We start from the raw sequence: 20,888 nt of genomic DNA on the forward strand, positions 1-20,888 counted from the left end.
CAGAGCTCTGTGCGGACAGCAGAAGAGCTCAGCAGCACAGGTTTCACACCGCAGGAGCCCTTTCCATTCAGGCCGGCTCTCAGCAAGGACTTCAATGGCTTTTCATTTTATGAAGGTCTAATTTTTTTTTCCCCTTTGCTGTCAAAGTGTCAATTTTTTCCACAACATGGCTGATGACTATTTTTTTTTTAAACAAAGTACAGTACCAGTGACATTCTGACAGTGTCAATACAGCCAGAGTACACCCACCTGAGCTTTTCAACATGGGAAGTTAGGGCTGTTAAGACTCAGATTGACAGCCTTGGTAAATTCAAGTCCTCTGTACAGCACAACGAGAAGTTATTAGATACAGACAAGGCTTTCAGGTCACCCAGTCCATCTCCCATCCCACCTTTTAATTGTCTCTCTCACCCAAGCTATAAATATCTGACTCTTCTCATCTTGTTTCCTCATTATGTCAATTCTAGCAGTCCCTGATCATTTTTATTACTCCTCACTGAAATCCCTCCAATCTGCCAGTAAACTCTCTGGTAATGAGATCCCTGTGCTGAAGGCACTCGTGCAAATACCAGGGCACCAGAGCCACTGACAAGGAGCCATTTCCTGTGCAATTTGGAGATGTCATCACCTCCTCACCTGCAGCTCAAAAGTCTTCTTGTCTGTTTTTGTTGCTATCAGGTATCATCACCTCCTGCTTTGTTCACTCTTCCCTCTCTGAGGTTTTCTGCTGTCTGGCTTCCCTCCTTGCCATTAAGCATGTGCCTTTCGGATTGTTTTCAAGGTGTGGCTGAGTTCATGGATGCAGCACCCCAAAGTTCACCCTCCATCACAAATTGAATCCTATGTGTTTTTTTTTTCTGCTTGGTGTTTCTACATTGCACTGTTTCTTCCTCCTCGACTCTACTAGATTTAACAGGGTCTCCTGATTTCACACCCAGATTTTCTGCTTCCAAGAAACAGCCATGATCTTAAGTGCAATGAGACCAGGTACCCCGCCCAACACCTCAAAACAAGGCTCCTGAAGCATCAGAAGGGACATACTGTGCAGAATGGGGCCACCTTGTCACCATTCATGGCAATGGTAACTGGAATCTGCTATTCTGCTCTAGTGCAAACCCTTCAAGATGGATAGATGTTGGGGAAAGTTCAGAAACAGACATCCCCACCAAATTATCCAGGGGCTGGAAAACAGACATTGTGGCACCAGGCTTAAAAGACCTCAGCTTGTCAAAGAGAAGGCTGAGCAGGGAGCTTACCACCGCATAGGAGTACTTACTGTCCAGTAACAGGGGAACTGTGACGTCTTGTTTCTGTAAGCACAACTAAGTCCATCAGCTGGAAATTAAAATTAAACCAATTCAACCTCAAAATAAGGCAGATTCATAGCAGATAATTAAATATTGGAAGATGTTGACAAGGTGCTTTTAAAAGACAACTCTAGCTTGGGAAAGAACAAGCCTCTATGTCTGTGAATCTACCTCACCATTTCCTTCCTTACCAGCTCTAGAGGAGGAGAGGAGCTCCCACATTGCCCTTGATGCTCGTGACAATCACCACTGTTCAGATAAGGGCTCCAACTGCATCCTTGTTTCAAGTCTTTAAGGTAGTTGCCAATAAACAATCAGGAAAGACAACTTCTCCTGATTTTTTACATTCCGTATACAGATACAAGATCAGAAAGAATGAACTTAATGCTCTAAGGCTGTTTACTGAATGCTACAAGTGATTTTATTTTTTTTTATTATTATTATTTTTTAATTTTGTACATATTCAGAATGATTCCTGAAGTAAGGAAACCAGGAATTAACATCTGTTGCTGCAGCCTGTGGATTGGTTTCACTGCTGGGCATCTCTTACCTCATATAAGATGGGGCCTTATCTGTCAGGGACATCTGAATTTCTCCAGTTTAGCTTCCCAAGGCCTGAAATGGCCCCTCAAGCTTCAAAATATATGAAGTCTGAGTCATGAGAACAACTCAGACTCAGTCTGAGATGAGAACAACTGGCTGATGTGAACAACACCTTACAGTTCAGAGACAAATTGCTTGTGTATGTGCCCAGCACCTCACACCATGGGTGTTAATACAAGTCACAGCCTCTCAGAGATGTGGTAGTAAGTATGATTCCTGATAGTCTTCTCCAGCTGAACCCAAAGTGCTGCAGACGGAGGCAAAGTGGCTTGCCCAAAGCTGGAAATCAAACCCTGTTCCCCCAGGTCCTTGTCCTCTTGCTGCAGCTGGGACACACCAGCATTTCCTGTGAACCACTTTGGGAGTTGTCAAAAACCAACAGTAACTAGAACAAGTTGCTTTTTTTTTTTTTTGGTGATTTCTGTTCCAAACACCCTCCACAAGCACCATGGTGAAAGCTCTGCTACAACCTTGCCAAAGGTTCTCCAGGTACCCTGTTCTCTCATGGCTACATGGCACCACATTATAGTAAAACATTTATTGTCATCATGAGCAGTTAGGACTTCAAGAGATGCAGGGAGCAGCTATGAATTGGGAAAGGCCAGAGGAGAGACACCCAGTCAGAGCAGACTTCAGTGTTTCTGCTGGTTTAAATCACCTCATTCAATATTCTGTGTTGTCTTATGTAGCAGGCAGTTATGTAAATTTATAAATCATACACTAATTAGCACACAATTTCACAAATTTGTTAACAGTGAAAAAAGAGGTTTCTAACTAACCAGGTTGTGCTCTCTCCCCTCAGATGGTACAAATTCAAAGGCTGCTTGGAGGTTGTATTTCAGAAAATCTCTGTTGCAACTTTTAGAGTTTAACCCTGGGCTCACGTGCGCTTTCAGGGGATATCTTTTGCATAGCTCAGGCTGAGTCTGTCTCAAGGCCAGCTAAGCCCTTTCCTCTCCCCTTCCTTAGCACCAGACCTCCACAGCTCACTGGATCACTACAAATTTTGTTTTTCTTGTTTCTCCCTTATTCAAATTCTTGCTATATCCAGTCTCACATTCTTCTGTAATCTAAGCCCACACCACATTTCATCCCAGCAATTAAATTCAATCCATGCTTTGGTTACATCTGGATTTCACCCTGCTACCCTCCCTGTGCTCTGGCTTCCCTGCCTAGGTACTCTGAAGGGGGGCAGATAAAGTTTTTCATTTCCTCCTTTGCCTGATTTACCAGGTATCCTGTGACCACTAGCTCCCCAAATGCAGGAACATGGTCTGGAAAAGAAGTTGGGATCATAAGCCTCAGCTGGGAACCAGTGCTTGAAGACGTTTCTCCCTAATTGACTTACTATATTTTAACAACTCATCTATATCTTCAGAGCTGGCTCTGCTCCACTCAAATTACACCTTCTCTCATCCTTTCATTCAGTTCTCTCCCTTGCATCCTTGTCCTTTTTTGTCTTTACCTCCACCCTTTCTTCCTTACTTTCAAATTCCACCTTTCTGTCCCAGTGCATGGTGCTAGCTTCCCATCTCTCCTCTCTTTTGTATTCTGTTCCCCAGACTTCAAGCTCCAAAAGATGTCTTGCTCCTCTTCACAGAAATACCCATGTCCTGAAGAGAAAGAGAGGGTTTAAAACTATTTCCTCATCTATTTTAGCAAGCTGGAGATTTAGAATACACATGATACGATGGCGTGGAAAGTGGAACATATTGTCAATGGTAATTGTTACATCTGCATCAAACAAAAGAAACCAGAAGATAATTCAAACAAACCAAAGTCTGGAAGATTAAAACGAACCCCCCAGATAATTTATTAGATTAAGACCTCACATACATATATAAATATATGTTCAAGATGGTACTCAACAGTGAGACTGGAGGGACTACAAGTGGAAAGGATGTGATTGCTACAGGTCCACCGCGTGCAAGGTGCACAAAAGCAACGACTACACAAACTTGGCCAGCGCGTGTGTACGAACCACTCAGGAAGAACACAAAGTGAAGGTACGGGTAGCAGCCTTAGCAGGAGTCATGTCACTCCACAAAGCCTCATGTAAAACACAGCCCAATGTGTAGCTGAAGCGTATTAACTGTGAACACTCTGGACAAACAATCTGTGGCTGGACTAACTCCCCAGCGGCAGCTTCCTAATATAGGAGCTTAAACTTAAAAGGACACTGTCAAGTGATTGCTTTTGCTGGTTTAATTTTTGCATTTCCTCTACTGTTTTAGCAGATGGAAAACAATTCCCCTCCCAGTCCCAACTACTGATTTTGTCCTTTCCTATTTGACAATCATTGATTTTTTTTCTAAGGCTATAAATGTTTTAATAACTTCAACTTTGTAGTGCCTCATGGCAAAATATCTTCGCTTGCACTGACTGCTAAACACTATTCCTAATGTACTGCTGATAACTAGAGCAAGAGCCAGCATTATAAAAAATGATTTTTCACAGGGTCTGCCAAATTAATAGCTTTTGCTTCTCGGTTCACATCTCACAGATAGTTAAAACATGCGGGTCTTCATCCATCAGATATTTCAACTATCTTAATTGTAGAACTCTTGGCTACATAAAGGTATGCCTCCCATGTAGCTCTGACTGATCGACAGCACCTTGAGCACAGAGCCCACAACCCTAACAGCGTCTTTTTAAAAAGAGCTACTGCCAAAATATAGATTCAAGTCAAAAGTTACCATCAGAGTTAGAATTGTTAATGGACAAAATGGATCATAAGGAATCCTAAAGCAGTTAAATATTGACACCCACGAGGAACCAAAGAACATAATGCTCCCATGCAGTGTTCTTGACTGGGTACACAAAGGCACCTTTCAGGAGATATACTTCTATTTTTTTGCTGTTTCAAAAGGTCAGTTAGCACTTATTAGAAAAGGCAATTAACGTTTCAGTCTAACTGGAAAAGAGAAGAGAAGCAATCGGACTGAAATCAGAGAACTGTTTTTTAAAAATGCTAAAAATGCAAAACAAAAATAAGAATAAAACCAACCCCCTCAAAAAATCAATCTAAAGCCTTAAGATCTATGTGCTGGTCATCATTTTCATGGTTTTCCACGGTTTTCCTGCTGCTCCTTGTACGTTTTTCTCTTCCTTCCCCACCCTTTCCCGGTCTTCCTAAGGAAGCAGACTACTTGGCCAGCAGAAACATGCTGAGTGAGAAAACCTATTGCCCCAGCTGCTACACTTGGGTCAGGGCACCTGTCACGTCTTTAGGGCTTTGACCAGAAATTTGTGCCTTCACAGGGTCAGGGAGCAGAACACGAGGGACACTCAACAGCAGATGTACATATTGGAAAGAACTATGATGCTTCGCTGACAGCAGGACAGACCAAGCAGGGCCGTTCCACTGCAGTCATTTTTTGGTACAGTAATGTCACCTTCCTCCGGTGAACTCCTCCAAGCACCTTTCAAAACTCAGCTGGGACACAAGGAAAAGGTACCACCTAATTCATGGTTAAGAGCCTGAGCAGAACAGTTCAGAATAACTTAAGGTTTACCTCCCCCTTCATCATCCATTTATTTCACTGCTCTAAAAGCAGGGTGCTGCCAGGAGGTGCATGCTAGATATTCTGCATCATGCTTACTCTCCCCCAGGAGGCACAACGTGCCTCATTGCAGTCTTGCCAGCTCCTCGCAGAGCACAGGAGTACCAAGCCTTGCACAAGAGTGAGCGTGTCGGAGGCAGGCAGCAGCGATACCCCAAGGATCAGACCAGCAACTTGCTGCCATTAAGATAAGCACGTTTGCCTAAAGAGACCAGCAAAAAAGCTGCACTGGCCCACCAATTGGCATTTGGGAGCAAATGGCCTAGAACTTGCCCGTACTGGCTCAATTCTACCTTTCCCTCGCTGCAATTTTACTGTGCAAAATGAGTATTTTAGCCTCATATTTCTAGGAACACATGCCGGTGGCTACTGTTACAATAAAATATGAACACTGCATTGTGAAGAAAATGACCATTAATCCTGTAATCTGCAGTCATTTTTACCAATTCTGCACATTTCTTTAAATAACCAAGTACATGCAGTAGATGGAAGTGCATTTAAATAAACTGAAATAGATACAGCATGAATAATTAAAGCCGGCAGGGAAATGTGCATTGCGAGCCGCTGGTGGAAATAATTACTGATTTGTCTTATTTACAATGGAGCCTGGATACCAGATCAAAATAGTGCAAGTTAGTGAAAATGTCTTAAGACTGTTCTTATACTACCACAACTATATATTTCATCTTGAAAAGTACATCACATAGGTTTTGGACCACTACAACATCTGATTGTGTTCTGCTATTTCAGGGTTAGGTCTCCCAGTGCATAAACTATGTCAAATAGCACTGATTTAAGGAGGAATATATTTCACATGGATGCCTAGTACATCAATCTGCAACATCATCTATTAATGTTATTAGACACTGTATAGTTGAGCTTATGATATTATCCCCTAAAAACTCAGCATGTTTAACATCGGAATGCTGAAGGAAAAGGTAGATCATAAAATCACTGAAAAAAGTAGTAAAGTGCTTGTACCTTTATAATATGCCAGGCTTTAAACAGACTTGTTTAATTAGAAAATAATCTACTTTGAACGTTATGGTTCTTGAATGTTAGGCAGTTCTTGCAAACTGCTTTAGAGCTAAAAATCAATAATGAAATATACTTCTGATATGAGACTGGCAAAACTGTGACTTCAATCTATTAGAAAATGTTGTAGATGAAAAAAAAATCTGCTTTAGAATGATTACTTGGCACATGAAAGGTTTAGAAAAAAAGTTAACGCTTTCTGATTGGTCTATCCCACAAACATTCTTGCACCATGATTACTAAAACCAAAACGAAACTGGATGCTAATTAACTGTTAGAAGAGGGAAGACAATCAGTTGTCACTCAAATAATTTAAAAATGGTACTTTAACACAAACAAATCAGAAAGAAAAAGTTCCTGAAAATTCTACAGAAGGGCTGTAGAACAAAGAGCAGTGTCAAATGAAGAAAATCTCCTCGAGCAGCCGGCTCTCCTCTATCTCATCTGCTCTGCTTCTGGAACTGCGAGGGGTCTGGTACCAAGACGATGGCCTGCGGCTCATATGACGAGGTGTGTGCATGTTGTTCCCATCATATAATTCTCTGTAGTGGTGTCCTGGGGCAGATATGGGACTCATAGCTTCAACCAGGTCCAGAAGAGAGGTTTCATACCTACAGAAACATACCAAGAAAATGGGAGCTCTGTTAAGCATCACACAGGAATCAAATCCAATCCTTCCACCTGCTTAATCCAGACTAGACCTAGGCTTGTCTAATGGGGGCCATCAGTCCAGAATGAATTTTGTTATATGAGTTCCTATGAGGAATACGAGCACAGAGGTGGTGAGAAAGAGGCAAGCAAAGCATGGGTGCTTGGGTTATTTTAAGCTGTTTCATCAGCTTTTCCATTTGATGTGTGTAATGTCTTAGTCACACTCCGGAGATTGAGGACAGGATTCAGAGATATAACAGCCAAATACACAGAACAGGTACAAGACAGACCCACACAGGTAATGGCAAAGTGACTTATACACATGCTGCACTTTTTTGAATAGACCTCTACACTTGATTTAGTTTCCCGGGGATTTGAAAACAGCAGGAGACTTTATTATTATTGCCACAAACTACACGTGCTTCCTGTAAATCTCTATGCACTATATGGAGTCTGCCTCGTGGAAGCACTGAAGGAATATAATCTAAGCAAGGCAATACAAAATCAACACTTCAGGCACCATGAGAGAAGGCAAAGGTGCTAGACATTACTCAGGCTGTCCTTTAAGTGTGAGTACAGATGTGGGGGAAGGTTGCAGGCCAGCGTTAGCTAGTAACGCACGCTGAATAATGGCAGGTACTTTAGACAGAGACTTCCTATTAATATTCACACAAGACAAGACCTGATCCAAATACCAGCACAGGATTGATCATTACAATACATTTTCTCCTGTCCAATTTTAAATGTCTTAAACAATGCCGGTTCCCTGCATCCCTAGGGAGGCTGTTCTCTAATCTAAGAGATATGACTCCAGAGTTTTACCTAAAAGTCCCCTTCATTCCATTTTGTTGTTAACACCAGCCTGCCTAACATTCCCAGTGCTGAAATAATTCAGGCACTCAATAACTTACCTGCAGAGAAACATTATTCACAGCACCCAACTAAGGTATCAGTGTGGCTGGTTAGTTTCCATAAGGTTCCTGCCACTTAAGAAGAAAGAGTTCATCCACAGAGTGAGGAAACATCTCAAGCTGTTTCCTGCAATGAGTGGGAAAGCCTTGGGTTTTCCATTCGAGACAGGGGTAGCCTAGGAAGACTACGCAACCAGATTATCCAGTTGGAGCAAGTTCCTAAACTCAGACGGGATGAAAATCTTCAGTGCAAATATTCACAGTAGTTTATTGATGTGAAAGATTAGCAGAGACCAATGGATTTCCCAGAGGCAGACCACCACTTGTAATGTCCAGTCTCCTCATGCAGCAGCAGGAGTTAAAGCAACTTTCCTCCCTAAACCAGCAAAGCCATGCAAAATATCCTTCATTAGCTCCAGTGGTGAGTGTTATGTCCCAGCAGTTGTCAGAAGACTGACTGTGACAAGCTAACTTGTAGCCATGTCCAAGAAATGCTGAAATACTTTCTCAGCTCATGTGAGTTAACTGGGGCACTGTTCGGTTAATACTGATATTAATGGCAATCTTAGTTATGCTACTATTGCTCCAAAAGCCAACTCTTTAATTTCCTTTAATTTTCATTGTTCCTTCCAATTTGATGGTAGCCATCTTTCCTAACACAGCCTGACTTAATACAACCACGTCTCAGTACTCTCTCCTCTATCTGACTATCTGTATTAATTTCCTTCTGATATACTAGTTTGCATTTCATCTGATCAGAAACGTATTTTGCCAGATTTTTTCACATTTTGCACGTATCTACATGTCTTTCTATTATGTCTGTTCAAAATTACCTCTAACAGCCAGAAATGAGTGACTCAACCCCCCAAAACAGAGCTTTGGTTTTGTTCCAAATGGACTGTACCCAAATGTGATGTCTTACAATTACTCTAACCAAAAACTTCAGAAGGACATAGGTAGCCATGCAAGCCACTATAAATGGGCCTGTGGTTTGTATTAGCATTCAGAAAGTACCCTCTGAAAACCCGGGCTCCTTAAAAACATCTCCAATGTAAAATGGAATAAGCTATTCTGCTAGTGAGAACTAGCACATAGCTATATTAGACTTTTCACATAGGGAAAGTTTTAGACTAGACTCTGTACAGATATACACAGATGCTTTGAACCCCAAAGAAAACCAGTTAACACATACACTGGTTTCATTAGCCACACCTAAAAACTTCTTTTTAGATTAATCTAGTCTAGCATACAAATGCTTATCTCCTCTGACTGTAGTGCTATCATAAAATTTCAATTTCTCCAGCAGCCACATTCAATCACAGATTAGGCAGGGGGAAACCAAACCAGCCAGTGCATTTGTAGCAAACGTGCAGGCCCTGGATTTCAGCAGTACCTTGGAGTTTATTTCTTCTGCAAGTTTATCTAAGTTTTACAGCATTTCTGCTATCAGGAAGGCTAAATGATTTGGCAGATTACAAGAGCAGCAAATAGCAAAGATTATGTAAAAGACCAGGTGTTGTAAATCAGTCTATTTGACACCACAGTTATATATGCAATAAAGTGAATGAACTCTGCTAACAGAGCGCTATCTGATAAAGAGAATGCTCCTTGCAGGTATTTAGTGTTTAATCCCATGATAATGGTTTGCCCTGGTTTGTCTAGGCAACATCAGACAGCATCTGGCTGGAGGCAACTGAGTAGACCTAGAATGGTTTGAAGCCCGCAAAGACAATTTTCTCACTATTTATTTGTATCTGAATATTTAAAGAGGCACAGAATGCTCAAAGCCCAAAATGAAACTCTCTAAAAACAGCACATGTATTCCTTCCATGATCTGCCTAAATGTGTAAGCAAAACCAGATTATTGAGATCACACTTTATGGCTTCAGTGAAGTCAAAGCTGCAGCATCAGGCACCCAAAAGTCAGAACGTTTCAAACATGAAAACTGATCTGGCAAACTTGGCTTGTGAATAAAGAATGCTCTTTTAATGGAAATTAACAGTCAAGAGAAAGAGAGGCCCTTGCTCATGCTTCCCCAGGAGAAAAAAATCCCAAATTTGCATCAGTGCTAGATGCTTATATACATTTTCTTTTATGTCTTTTGTCCTTTCAACAGAAGGGAAATGAGGTAGACAACTGTCCCCTTAAAGCTGGTGACAATTCAGTCTGTCTCCACCTTTTAGCAACAGCTGCCAGTACGCTGGGAAGTCACCTACAGAACAGACTGGAGAACAATCTATTTTCTAAGCCCAGTCTTGACATTTCCACCATTTGTATTTTTTTCCTCTGACTTTCTTGAGTTTGAAAGTCTGCATGTTTTTCCATGGGAGAAGAAAGTTTGTGCAGGCTACTCTATAAGCTTGGATTAGAAGTTATTTAGATAGCTATGCTTTGGTGAAAGTAGTCTTACCATAAGGTCTCCATAAATTCTATCAGGAGAGGAGACACAAAGAATTGGCATATAAACCATAAGGAAGGCAGGGCCACAAACAAGAGGGTGTTGAGAGAACAGACCAAGGTAAGCACACTGAAGCTCTTCTTTCGACAAAGAAATTTGACCTTTGTTTTTAATGTACTACGTGAATCTCCAAATACAGCTCAACAGAAAGCAGCATGGAGATGCCCAAACTATCTGAGAGCTACCACAGGGATCAAACCTCTGTAGCTGTGTCAGTGTAGAACTGTGACCTCGGTGGCTAAATCCATCCTGGTCAGGCATTGCACCATGCTGTGACAGTATTCTCCTAATCTCCTGTGTACTATTAACACAGGTTGCTGGAAATTTGGCTCGTCAGACACTTAAGTGTTTGTGGAAATTTTATTACAAACTTTCAGCATTGGCTCCTAATTAAATAAGTATCTAGTAGAGTTTATAAACTCTTAATGTAAAAAACAGTTTTAGCCCATCACTAAAGTAACAGAAAACATCATAAAGCATTACGCTTTATACCAGCTCGTTAAAAGTTCACATTTTAAAGAAGGAAACAGTACAAAATTGAGTACAGGCTGGCACAGAGTCAAACCTTTCGTTCCACAGTATTTCTGTTTCATCGCCTGTGCAGCAGAATACAACGCTCTGAACATCTACAGGTGCATCTTACCTTGCGATACATTTCAAAATTGAACGGGAAGGAAAGCGCTTGCATTTTTATGACAAACACGCAAATGTGGCTGTTGCTCTGGGAACCGTAAGACCACTTATTCCCAGGGTGGTTGCTGAGAAATCACCTGAAACCACTTGGTATTCTGTCTAATAAAACCTGCTGAAAAATCAGAGTTCAGACAGTCCCACAATGTACAGTACTGAAAAAATGGTCAGGTTACACAAAAGTGATGCACAGAACTCATTACTGCGCAGGATATTAGAGAAAACAGTGCTCTTGAAGGTAACCACAGAGGATCCTCACATCAATCAGCTGAACAGCAATGTTTGTTTATTTATTCGTTTAGGCATTTGGGATATGTCATTAAATTTTTAATGTTTGTCTATTTCCCATTGCTGGTAAAATATATTATATTTCTTATATGGTGTTCAATTTTTAAACTATGCTATTGTATTTTTACATTATGCAGTCCCATTTAACTAATAATATCATTTGCTCCTTCCTGAAAAAACAGCGCAACACCAAACAAGTTTGATATTTGGAGAAGCAGAAATTTCCCCATGAGGCAAAATAACTAAACTTATTAGAGCCATAAATACTCTGGCAGTGAGATATATGTATATTTCTTTAAACAAGCACTGTCAGATATTATTTGATCACTATGTTCAGAGATATCTTTTCATTTACAGTCTCTGAAAATTTATTCTTCAACCATAAATGTGTACAAAACACAGAATGTCTCTTCTGCAAGGTGATGGCATTTCAACAAAGCATACTGGCAATACGGTTTTGGAGATTAGTAGCTATATAGGCTTACTTTATTTAACTGTATATACCAGAGGAAATAAAAAGGTTTATTTTTATACTACTGCTTATATTTTCAACATAAAGTTCAAAGTGATTTACTAATGTTACATGAATTGCCTTTGAATTACGGTACAGTATTGCGCCCAAGTACAAAGCCTAACACTATTTTGTATTCATAAAACACCATCTGCCTCCAAGCATTTCACAAACACTAAATACAGCTAAAAACACCTTCAAGGGGTAAGGAAAAGACCCATTTTACAGAAAAGGAAACCAAGCTTATTGTTACTATAAAGCAAATGTCAAACTCCTACTTGACTGGAACAAACAGGGCAAATAAAAGCAGCTTCCACAGGAGAAAACAGATGCAGATAAGGTATGGCGTTAGCAGCCAAGATACCCCAAACATGAAGACAACACAGTGGTGTTACAGCTTGAGGTTACCTGGAAAAACTGGCTGCAATGACTGATCGATTATCCACCACAAGCTAATCCAGGTTCTATTGGCGATGGGTGGAATTCTGCCCAAATTCAAAAGTCCTAGCCACTTTCTGCCATCTTTTTTTCTTGTGTCCACAATTCTTGCACTAGGGATGCTAGAGGTTATGTCCCTGGCTCATCCTTTCAACATCCATGTATCAATCTTTTGTCCAAAAATATTGGACAAAATTTCTTGAGAGGCAGAGACCAAAAGAACACAGAGGAATCAAAATGTGGGTACACCAATGCCTGTATATCCAACAAGCTTCTGCGAAGCTTTTGATTTTACAAGTTGTAACCGCCTCCTCTGGATGGGGCCTTGGCCAACCTGATCTAGTGGGTGGCATCTCTGTCTATGGCAGGGAAGTTAGAGTTAGATGATTTTTAAGGTCCCTTCCAACTCAAGCTATTCTGTGATATGATACTTTGAGTTCAGTATCACGTAGACATGGTGTTGATGATTCTTAACTAGGTAAATTACCTTTTTGTCCAACACTTTTGATGCTTTTTTGGAGTTTCTTGCTATAGATGTGATATTTGACTACCTGAAAGAATTTAGTGCAATTCACAAGCGTATCAGGTCATCTAAAAATTTTTTCTGTTTACTTCTCATTCCAAGTCACTGATGAAGAACAATCCCAACACTGGTCCCTGCTGACTCTTGCATCATGGAAAATGTATATTAAGTCCCTTTACTTGCTACCATGAAATGATTAGTATACAGATAAAAGGACTTTCTTCCAATCCTGTGGAAACTTGGTTTTGTTAACAACCTTTGGTGTAGAACCTTGACAATGGCCTTTTGAAAATCCACACACACTGTGTGTAGTTGATCTTCTTTGAGTCAGTAGGTTTCTGGGTTCAGGATCTTCAACATCCTACCCAATGTCTTGGTTTCTTTCTTCTCTGCCTCCCTGCTGTATGAGTATAATCCAGATTTTAGCCAGTATGCTATTTGGCCCAGCAAGCCTGAGATGAACATGTCAATGAAAAGGACAGACCAGTTGGATAGGAAATGAAAGCTGGAAAGAGAAGCTGATTTTGCAGTCATTCCCTCAAAGGCCAGAAGTCAGGATAGGGAACCTTGTCTCTCCTGTGACCTGATCTTTAGTGACCAAAGAAACCCCTGTTGGAGTATCCCCATGTACTGACATGCTAAACCCCCCAAAAACGAACCCAGAGAAGTGCAATCTTTGAGGCTGAAGCATCAAGAGAATGAACAAGATTAAATACGGACTCAGAGACAAAGGGACCGTGCCTGTTAGCCTGAGATTCCCATTTCACTTTCATGCAGGTTGGAACTGGGAACAGACACTTTACCATGGGAAACAGGAGGAGGCAAATTCAGCAGCGCTGTATGTATTTAAACCAGCTCCAGGTTGCAATGTATTTCTTGCCTGTAACTGTTCTGTATTTTCCAAAAGTATCTCAAAGTTCCTTAATTCTTAAAGAAAAAGATCAGACTGCAGAATAGTTCAAAGCAATTAAAAAAAGATCTAAGCCTTTTATTTAAAATACATCACACAATGTAAAACAGAATATATTTACAGTGTCCTCAGCAAAAGCCTCCCGGAGTGCTGTAAAACCCACACCCACATAATAGAGAGCTTATAGTATCAGAGACTTTTAGAGAAGTCTCTGAGGCAGTATTCACAGAATCATAACCCAGAGAAGGAAAAGACTTATTAGATCATCCAGCCTTCTCCCCGCTGACAGAGAACCATTCCCTACAGTGTGCTTCCTAACATTTTTTTGCTAATAATCAGCCTCTTGCTATTCTCCTAGGGAAGCCATTCCACAGCCAAATATATCTCACGCTAACATTACCATTATTACTTATTTACTGGCTACAGTATAACCTAAAGGGCCTTGATCAGGGGGACCTACTCTACAACCACTTGTAAGAGTGATTCTCTGTCCGAAAAAGCATACAGTCTACACAAAGTCCAAGGGGAAAGATATACAATTTAGGAGATCAGAGTAGCATGGAAAACACCCCAAATGTTGCATGAATATTTGCTTTAGAGTTTTGTAGGAGAAAAAACTATGTGTTGCAAACCAGAATACACAACAAGAATGTATTTCTGATAGTCAGCTAGAGACAGACAAGGAGGTTTTTTCTTCCTCCCAGTTTCACACTATTTGTTATAGCTAAAGATCTTGCACAGTACTGAAAAATCCGTCTTCTATTTTGGTGCAAATACTCCTTAAGTATTTGAATAACATTACATTTCTCCCTTCTGCTCCAGTCTCAGTCAACATTTATCTGAGCCACACGTATTTTAATCTTCACTCATAAATCAATACCTCGAGCACAGCAACAGATTTTGCCACTCTCCTCCTATCTTTGACAGCATCTTTCCAGTAAACGATCACCCAGAAACGAGCACCACATTCCCCACGTGTGGTTATATAGAAGCAGAGAGGAGACCAGCTCCCTCCAACACTCACGCAGCGCACGCCTTTGAGGACTCAGATGACAACAGCCTTTTTGCTGCTTTCATGGCTCTTGCACCCTTCCTACTTTGTGTGTGTTGACCCACTGCACTGTAACGCAGCGCTGTGTGCTGCAGGACCTACAAACCAATGAATAGAACGCCTCATTTTGTGGGGTTACTAACAATTTTTGCTATTTCTGGTGGAAAATGACATCAGAGATTGCTGCCTTTGCATACAAGAAAAGGGGGAAAAGTAGCAGAACTTGGTAGTTCACACCTTTACTAACCAAAATGAGCAGTGGGAGGCAGCACTATGGGACAACCTTCTCAGTGTGACAGGCAGTAGTAAAGAGCTAAAGAGGACACGGTGTTAAAAAAGGCCGAGCACTGCTGGCTTGGCCCTGGTCTTTTGCATACCAAGCAGAGCCAGTGTGCTAAAGGATACTGGGTTCAGCATCAGCATGGAAAAACTTTTGTCCTAAGTCAGGTCTGATAAGAGATTTTTATTCCACAGCTTTCACCCTGGCTTCACCTATGATAACACCCAGCTGGCTGTCATTACTGAACTAAGAGTTACTGCTGCTCTCATTCCTCCTTGCTAAACAAACAAGCCATTTTCACTTACCCACTAGTCAGAGACCAACACCTGCTTTCCTCACCTTTTCACACTCCTGCCTCAGGGCTCCCAACCCTCAGTTATCCCACCTTTTTGCTACTGGAAACTCAACCTTTTCTATTATTTCCTCATTGGACTCTCACTCAGACTCTGCTGCCATGTTACCAACCTGTCAAATACAACTGAAAGAACTTCTTTATTGTTTTTGTCTCTGTGTGCTTTTAGTAGTTAAAAAAACAACAAAAACCCCAGATCGTTTCTTTTTAAGGTACAGCTGCAGGCAGCTGAATTGGCATAACTGAGGTTGTAATAATTCTGGAAGGGGGAGAGCGAACAAAGACATGAGTGCTGAGAAGTAAAGAAACCTTTTAAATCATATCTGCCAGTGACAGAAGAATAATTTAGAATGAAGTTTTAGTAGAAAAGAAAGGAATTACAGAACCATGGAACTACCATGGAGTTTAACAACCACCTCTGCAATCCCTCTGTTTGTATTGTCCTTCTCTCCCCTCCCACACACCCGCTTCTGTCTCATCAAGTCTGAAAGCTCTTCAGATCAGAAAATGAACCTCAGTATATGTACAGCACCTGAGGCCCTGATTCTGCTGTGATATTACATAATAACTTTGCACTTCAGAGCATGCTTAGCTTTTATTCCCTTTAAGCACTCTGTCATCACAGCATATCTTCGGCGAGATCTTCACCCTTTATTGTTCTGGGCCAAAACTAAGCTGTCATCATCTTTCCTGCCATACCTCATCCCCCTACTTCTCCTGCCTTAACAGCCTTTCTTCTATTTTTTTTTTTTTTTTTTGCTCTTACAAGTTTGTCCCCCAGCATTTTTCCCCTCAAAGCAAGCTCTAATTCAATGAATCATCTTTAAAATTGTGCTTTTGCTTTTATAATCTGCTAAAGCCTCTGACAAAGGGTTTGCATATGTAAGGCATAGTGCAATTCTGTACCTCCTCTCTGCCATTCTGGGTCTTGGCCTTTAGTTTTGATTTTTCATGTTTTGTTTCTTTTTCCTAGTCTGCTTTCAGCAAAGCTGGGACTGCCTTATAACCATACAACGGCTAGAACTTTGTAGGTACTAAATAAGTAAAAAAAAATAAAAAAAAAATAAGGGGCATAGCTCAGGAAAAAAAAAATAATGAAAAAAAAAACATCCAGCTTGCAAAGTCCATCATCATTTACATGGATTAGCTATCTGCCTTTCCTCACAAGCTCAGTCCATATTCCCAGACTGCCAGATAATAAATCAAGTTTTTGCTTCAATTGTAGTCATTGGGAGATCTGTAGAGTTTTAGGTCAAGCACTTATAACCATTTTATGATTCCAAAGTTTCTTACTTTGTCATTTAGTTACTGAACTGTGAGCTTTCATTGACTTTCTAACCATTGTGGCAAGAACTGCTACTAGCTGTGCAAGATTTAAAACCTCATTAAGCAGAAGAACAAAATCGGGCTGCAGTAGTTTTAGGTGTATATTGGGGTGGAATCACGACCCTACGGAAGCCAGTGGAAGTTCTGCCACTGGCTCACAGGTGCATTGTTTCTTCCCTCTCTGCTGCTATTTGTTGTACCAGGATGAACAGGTATTGCAAAACCTCAATTTTACACCTTGGAAATGCTTGAAAATTGGTTATTTTACCTCTTTTCTTTTTTCCTCTACCTTGCTGAAATATTTTACATAGTCAATTGCTGTACCTAAACACAAACTCTTCCTGTGGATTTGTACTATTCTTCCCCTCCTGCTTGTCAGCTTAATTTCTTCTGCTGTGGCATGGAGTGTTTAATAGCAAAATTCAGCTATTCAGAAACTCAAATTCTTTTGTTTCTTAATTATCTCTGCCCTGTCAGCTATATCAGTGAAAACAAGTTACCATTAGACAATTCAGATACCAGTAAACACCACGTTGTGATAATATAGAGTCCTGTATTACTGTCATTACAGAAAAAGCTGTTTCAGGGAGGTTTAAAAAAAAATTAAATAAGCCCAGCACTTCTAAATGGCCGAAAATCTAAAGATATCTTAATTATTCTTCAATATCTTAATCATTCTGAAGAATCATGATCTTGTATAATGGCCATTTTAAATGAGAGGTTTGCTGCTCTGCACAGTTGCCACTTCCTTCTAATTGTGAATTAAAGCATAATTTAGAGTGGCTCTATGCCAGCATGACTACAAAAATGTACAGACACTAACTCTGGTTGAAATAGGGGGAAAAAAGCAGTTAGATCTCTTTAAGTAATAGAAAATCACTCACCAAGTTGTACTTTAAAACAAAACACTAGAGCTTTAAGTTGACAAACTGACTTGAATTAAACCATACAAAAAAGTGCTTGCACTGTAAATCTTACAGGGCAAAAGTGATGGTAGGTTATCATTCTGTTTATTAGCATGCACTTTGGAGAGTTCAGGGCAAGTATGGATACGCATTCATTCCATTTTATGCCGCACATTACTGAAAACACATTCTCCATAAATAATTCATAAATGCATTGTCTGAAATTTCAGATTCCAAAAATACAACATGGTTTTCAACTTTATGGTTGCTTGGTCTTCAAAAACGAAATAGACAATTGGATGGATGGACTTGGCAACCCTGATAAGAACCCATCAGTCAGAATTACACTCCAGAGGTAAATGCAAACATCTTCTAGCTCCTGATCCATGGAACAGCAAGGCCAAGAAGACAGCCCCTGTGCTTGTACCAGTCCCTTGGTAGGGAGCAGGGAGAAAAAGAGAAAGGGCAGAAGTAACCAAGTAGTGAGAAAAAAGTGTTCAGTAGGAGACCTGATTTTAAAAAGAACTTTTATCAGAAAATACAATGCCCTGGTCATCTCCGGTCATGAGCTGGGTGCATAGCTGGGGTGTTAAGAGAGAAAAGGATGCTTTGCAGGCTGGTGTGGTGGGAAGCTAATGGGGCTGAAGCTGCCTAAAAATCCAGAAGAATTTAAATTTGAAATATAGTAATAGTCAAAATAAAGAAAATGAACATATTTTGCCTTGCAAAAAGCCCATTTTCTGGCCAGACTGCACCATGAACTTGAGCTCTGTTTGTTGCTCTCAGCACTTAATTGGTATAAGTTCATTAATGGCAATGGCATAGTAACTGGCATAATCTTTTATGCCGGTTATGCTAGCATAAGAGAGGTGAATAGGATCTTACAGTTCATCTAAAGTCTAATTTCTGCTGGGAGCAGAGTGACCACAACTCCTGCTGAAGAAACTGAAGTATGCTTTATAGGGTAGAGTGGTTAAGTTTTACATGCCTTGTGATTCCGTATCGTGCTGACATTATATATGTAGTTTACGCTCAGTGGCTTCTTTTTCCTTCATAATGTACTCAGAAGCCTCACATCAGATAGGAACTGCTTTTCAGCCAGATTTGCATTCACTTGCTCTGTTCTGCTCACCTCCCAGTGAGAGGCACACACAATTTCGGGTACCTTATCTAATGAAATCTTTGGTGCCTAGCCCTAACAGAACAGCCGACAATCTTGCTACACGTCAGGTCTTTCTTTGAACTCATTCAATCCGTTTTGCCTGAGAGCAAACATTGCCACCGAGCTTGAATTCTTGGCAACCCAATGTATTGATTGCTTGGGTGCAGACCATACGTGAAGAGACAATGCTCCCATAAAAATTGTATTCCAGTACCCAACTGCTGTAACAGCTCCTGGTTTGCACTGTTAAACCTCCTGCTCTGTGGTGGAATGGTTGGGACTATCTGCTGTTCCATTCATTTCCAGGTGTGCTGAACTCTCTGGGGTAATCTTTAAATCAGCTGAGATTTCATACATGAAAGATGAGGATACATAATTCAAGAGAAGCCACTGAGATAAAACAGTAGCTGTAAAAAAAAATGCAGTGTGCTGGTGGTGCCTGGTTTAGCATGTCAAAGAGGGGTGACTGCTGGTGAGGAGCTGCGCACAGCTGGCACGAGAGCATGCCGTGTGGCAAAGCAGGTAGCATCATTGTGAGCTTCACAGGGACACAGGCACCAAACAGGTCTGACACTGTGCAAGTACTGAGTTAGAAGGCACCCTACAGAAAAAGCCAGCAGTAAAGCATGGAGTACGAGGCACTCGGGCCTGGTGTCCCTTGGCTGTAGTCATCGCACGCTAACAACCTCTTTCAAAAACTTTACACAGGTGGTAGGTGCCCCACTGAGATAAATTACCTACTTTTGGTTGCTGAACAGATGGGCAGGGAAGTGAAATTTTAGTTTGTTCATTCCCAGCAGTAACTAGAAAAGATGATCTCGGGCTCTGCAGGATTACTTTTCGATAACCATACACCTGTGGATAGTCTACGCTTCTGTCAGAAACTACATAACGTCATCGATACACTACAAAATAAGGCTGAGCATTTAATGGCTCAAGAGACTAATGCTAAGACTCTCGTTCCCATATTCTTCTGAATAAATTCTAGGATGAGAAGGACCAGAAAGTATTCAAGCAGGGACCTCAACAGACAGGAGAAATGGGCTCACAAGAATCTCATAACATTCGGCCATGTGAAATGTAAAGTCATGCACCTGGGCCGGAATAACCCCAGGCACCAGTACATACCTGGGCTGACTGGCTGGAAGATAGCTTTGCAAAGAAGGAACTGGACACTTGTTGCCTTGATACACACACACACAAATTTTAATATTAGCCAGCGCAGAAAGCAGCATTGCCAGCATACTGAGGGAGGTGATCCTTCCTCTCTCCTGAGTCCTGGTGGGACAATTCATTTGAAGGGCCAGACCCAGCACTGACAGACATGGATGCACTGGAGAGAGGCCAGAGAAAGGCAACGAAGGTGATTACAGGATTGGAGTATCTGACGTGCAAGGGATGCCTGAGAGAGTTGGGACTCAGCCTGGAGCAAAGGCAGCTCAGGGTGATCTCATCATCTATAAATCCTTGGTTACTGGAGGAAAGGAGACAAAGCCAGGCTCTTCTCAGTGAAAGGATGAGGTAATAGGCACAAATTTAAACACAAGAAATTCCATTCAAACGTAAGAAAGAAAGCTTTCTGACTATGAGGGTGGTTAAACACTGGCACAGGTTGCCCAGAAGGTTGTGGAGTGTGCGTCCTTGGAGAAATTCAAAACCTGACTAGACACGTCCTGAGTAACTGGCTCTAGTTGACCCTGCTGTGAGTAAGGGGTTGCATTAGATGACCTCCAGAGGTTTGTTTTGACCTCAGCCATTTGGTGACTGGCTAGGGTGTTTTCTCTTCATGAACATATTAAACCTCACTGACAGTATATGGCAAAATCCCAAGGACTCACCATCAAGGATCGGACTCTCATTTGCCCATACAGTTCAGGCACAGTGTTTTAAAGGAAGCTTAAACTGCCAGTGCCTGCAAACTAG

The 20,888-nt window shown here is 41.1% G+C and overlaps 1 protein-coding gene across 1 annotated transcript in view; it reads right to left on the minus strand.

The window, feature by feature from the left end:
- Positions 1–4,921: 4,921 nt before the first annotated feature.
- KIAA1328 (KIAA1328 ortholog) overlaps positions 4,922–20,888 on the minus strand; it is a 171,013-nt gene continuing 155,046 nt past the window's right edge. The window contains exon 11 of the mRNA XM_032206577.1: positions 4,922–7,119. Coding sequence (XP_032062468.1) covers positions 6,906–7,119 — 214 coding nt within the window. The 3' untranslated portion in view covers positions 4,922–6,905. The remainder of the gene's footprint in view (positions 7,120–20,888) is intronic.

The sequence above is a fragment of the Aythya fuligula genome, chromosome Z, assembly GCF_009819795.1.
Source record: "Aythya fuligula isolate bAytFul2 chromosome Z, bAytFul2.pri, whole genome shotgun sequence".
NCBI lineage: Eukaryota > Metazoa > Chordata > Aves > Anseriformes > Anatidae > Aythya > Aythya fuligula.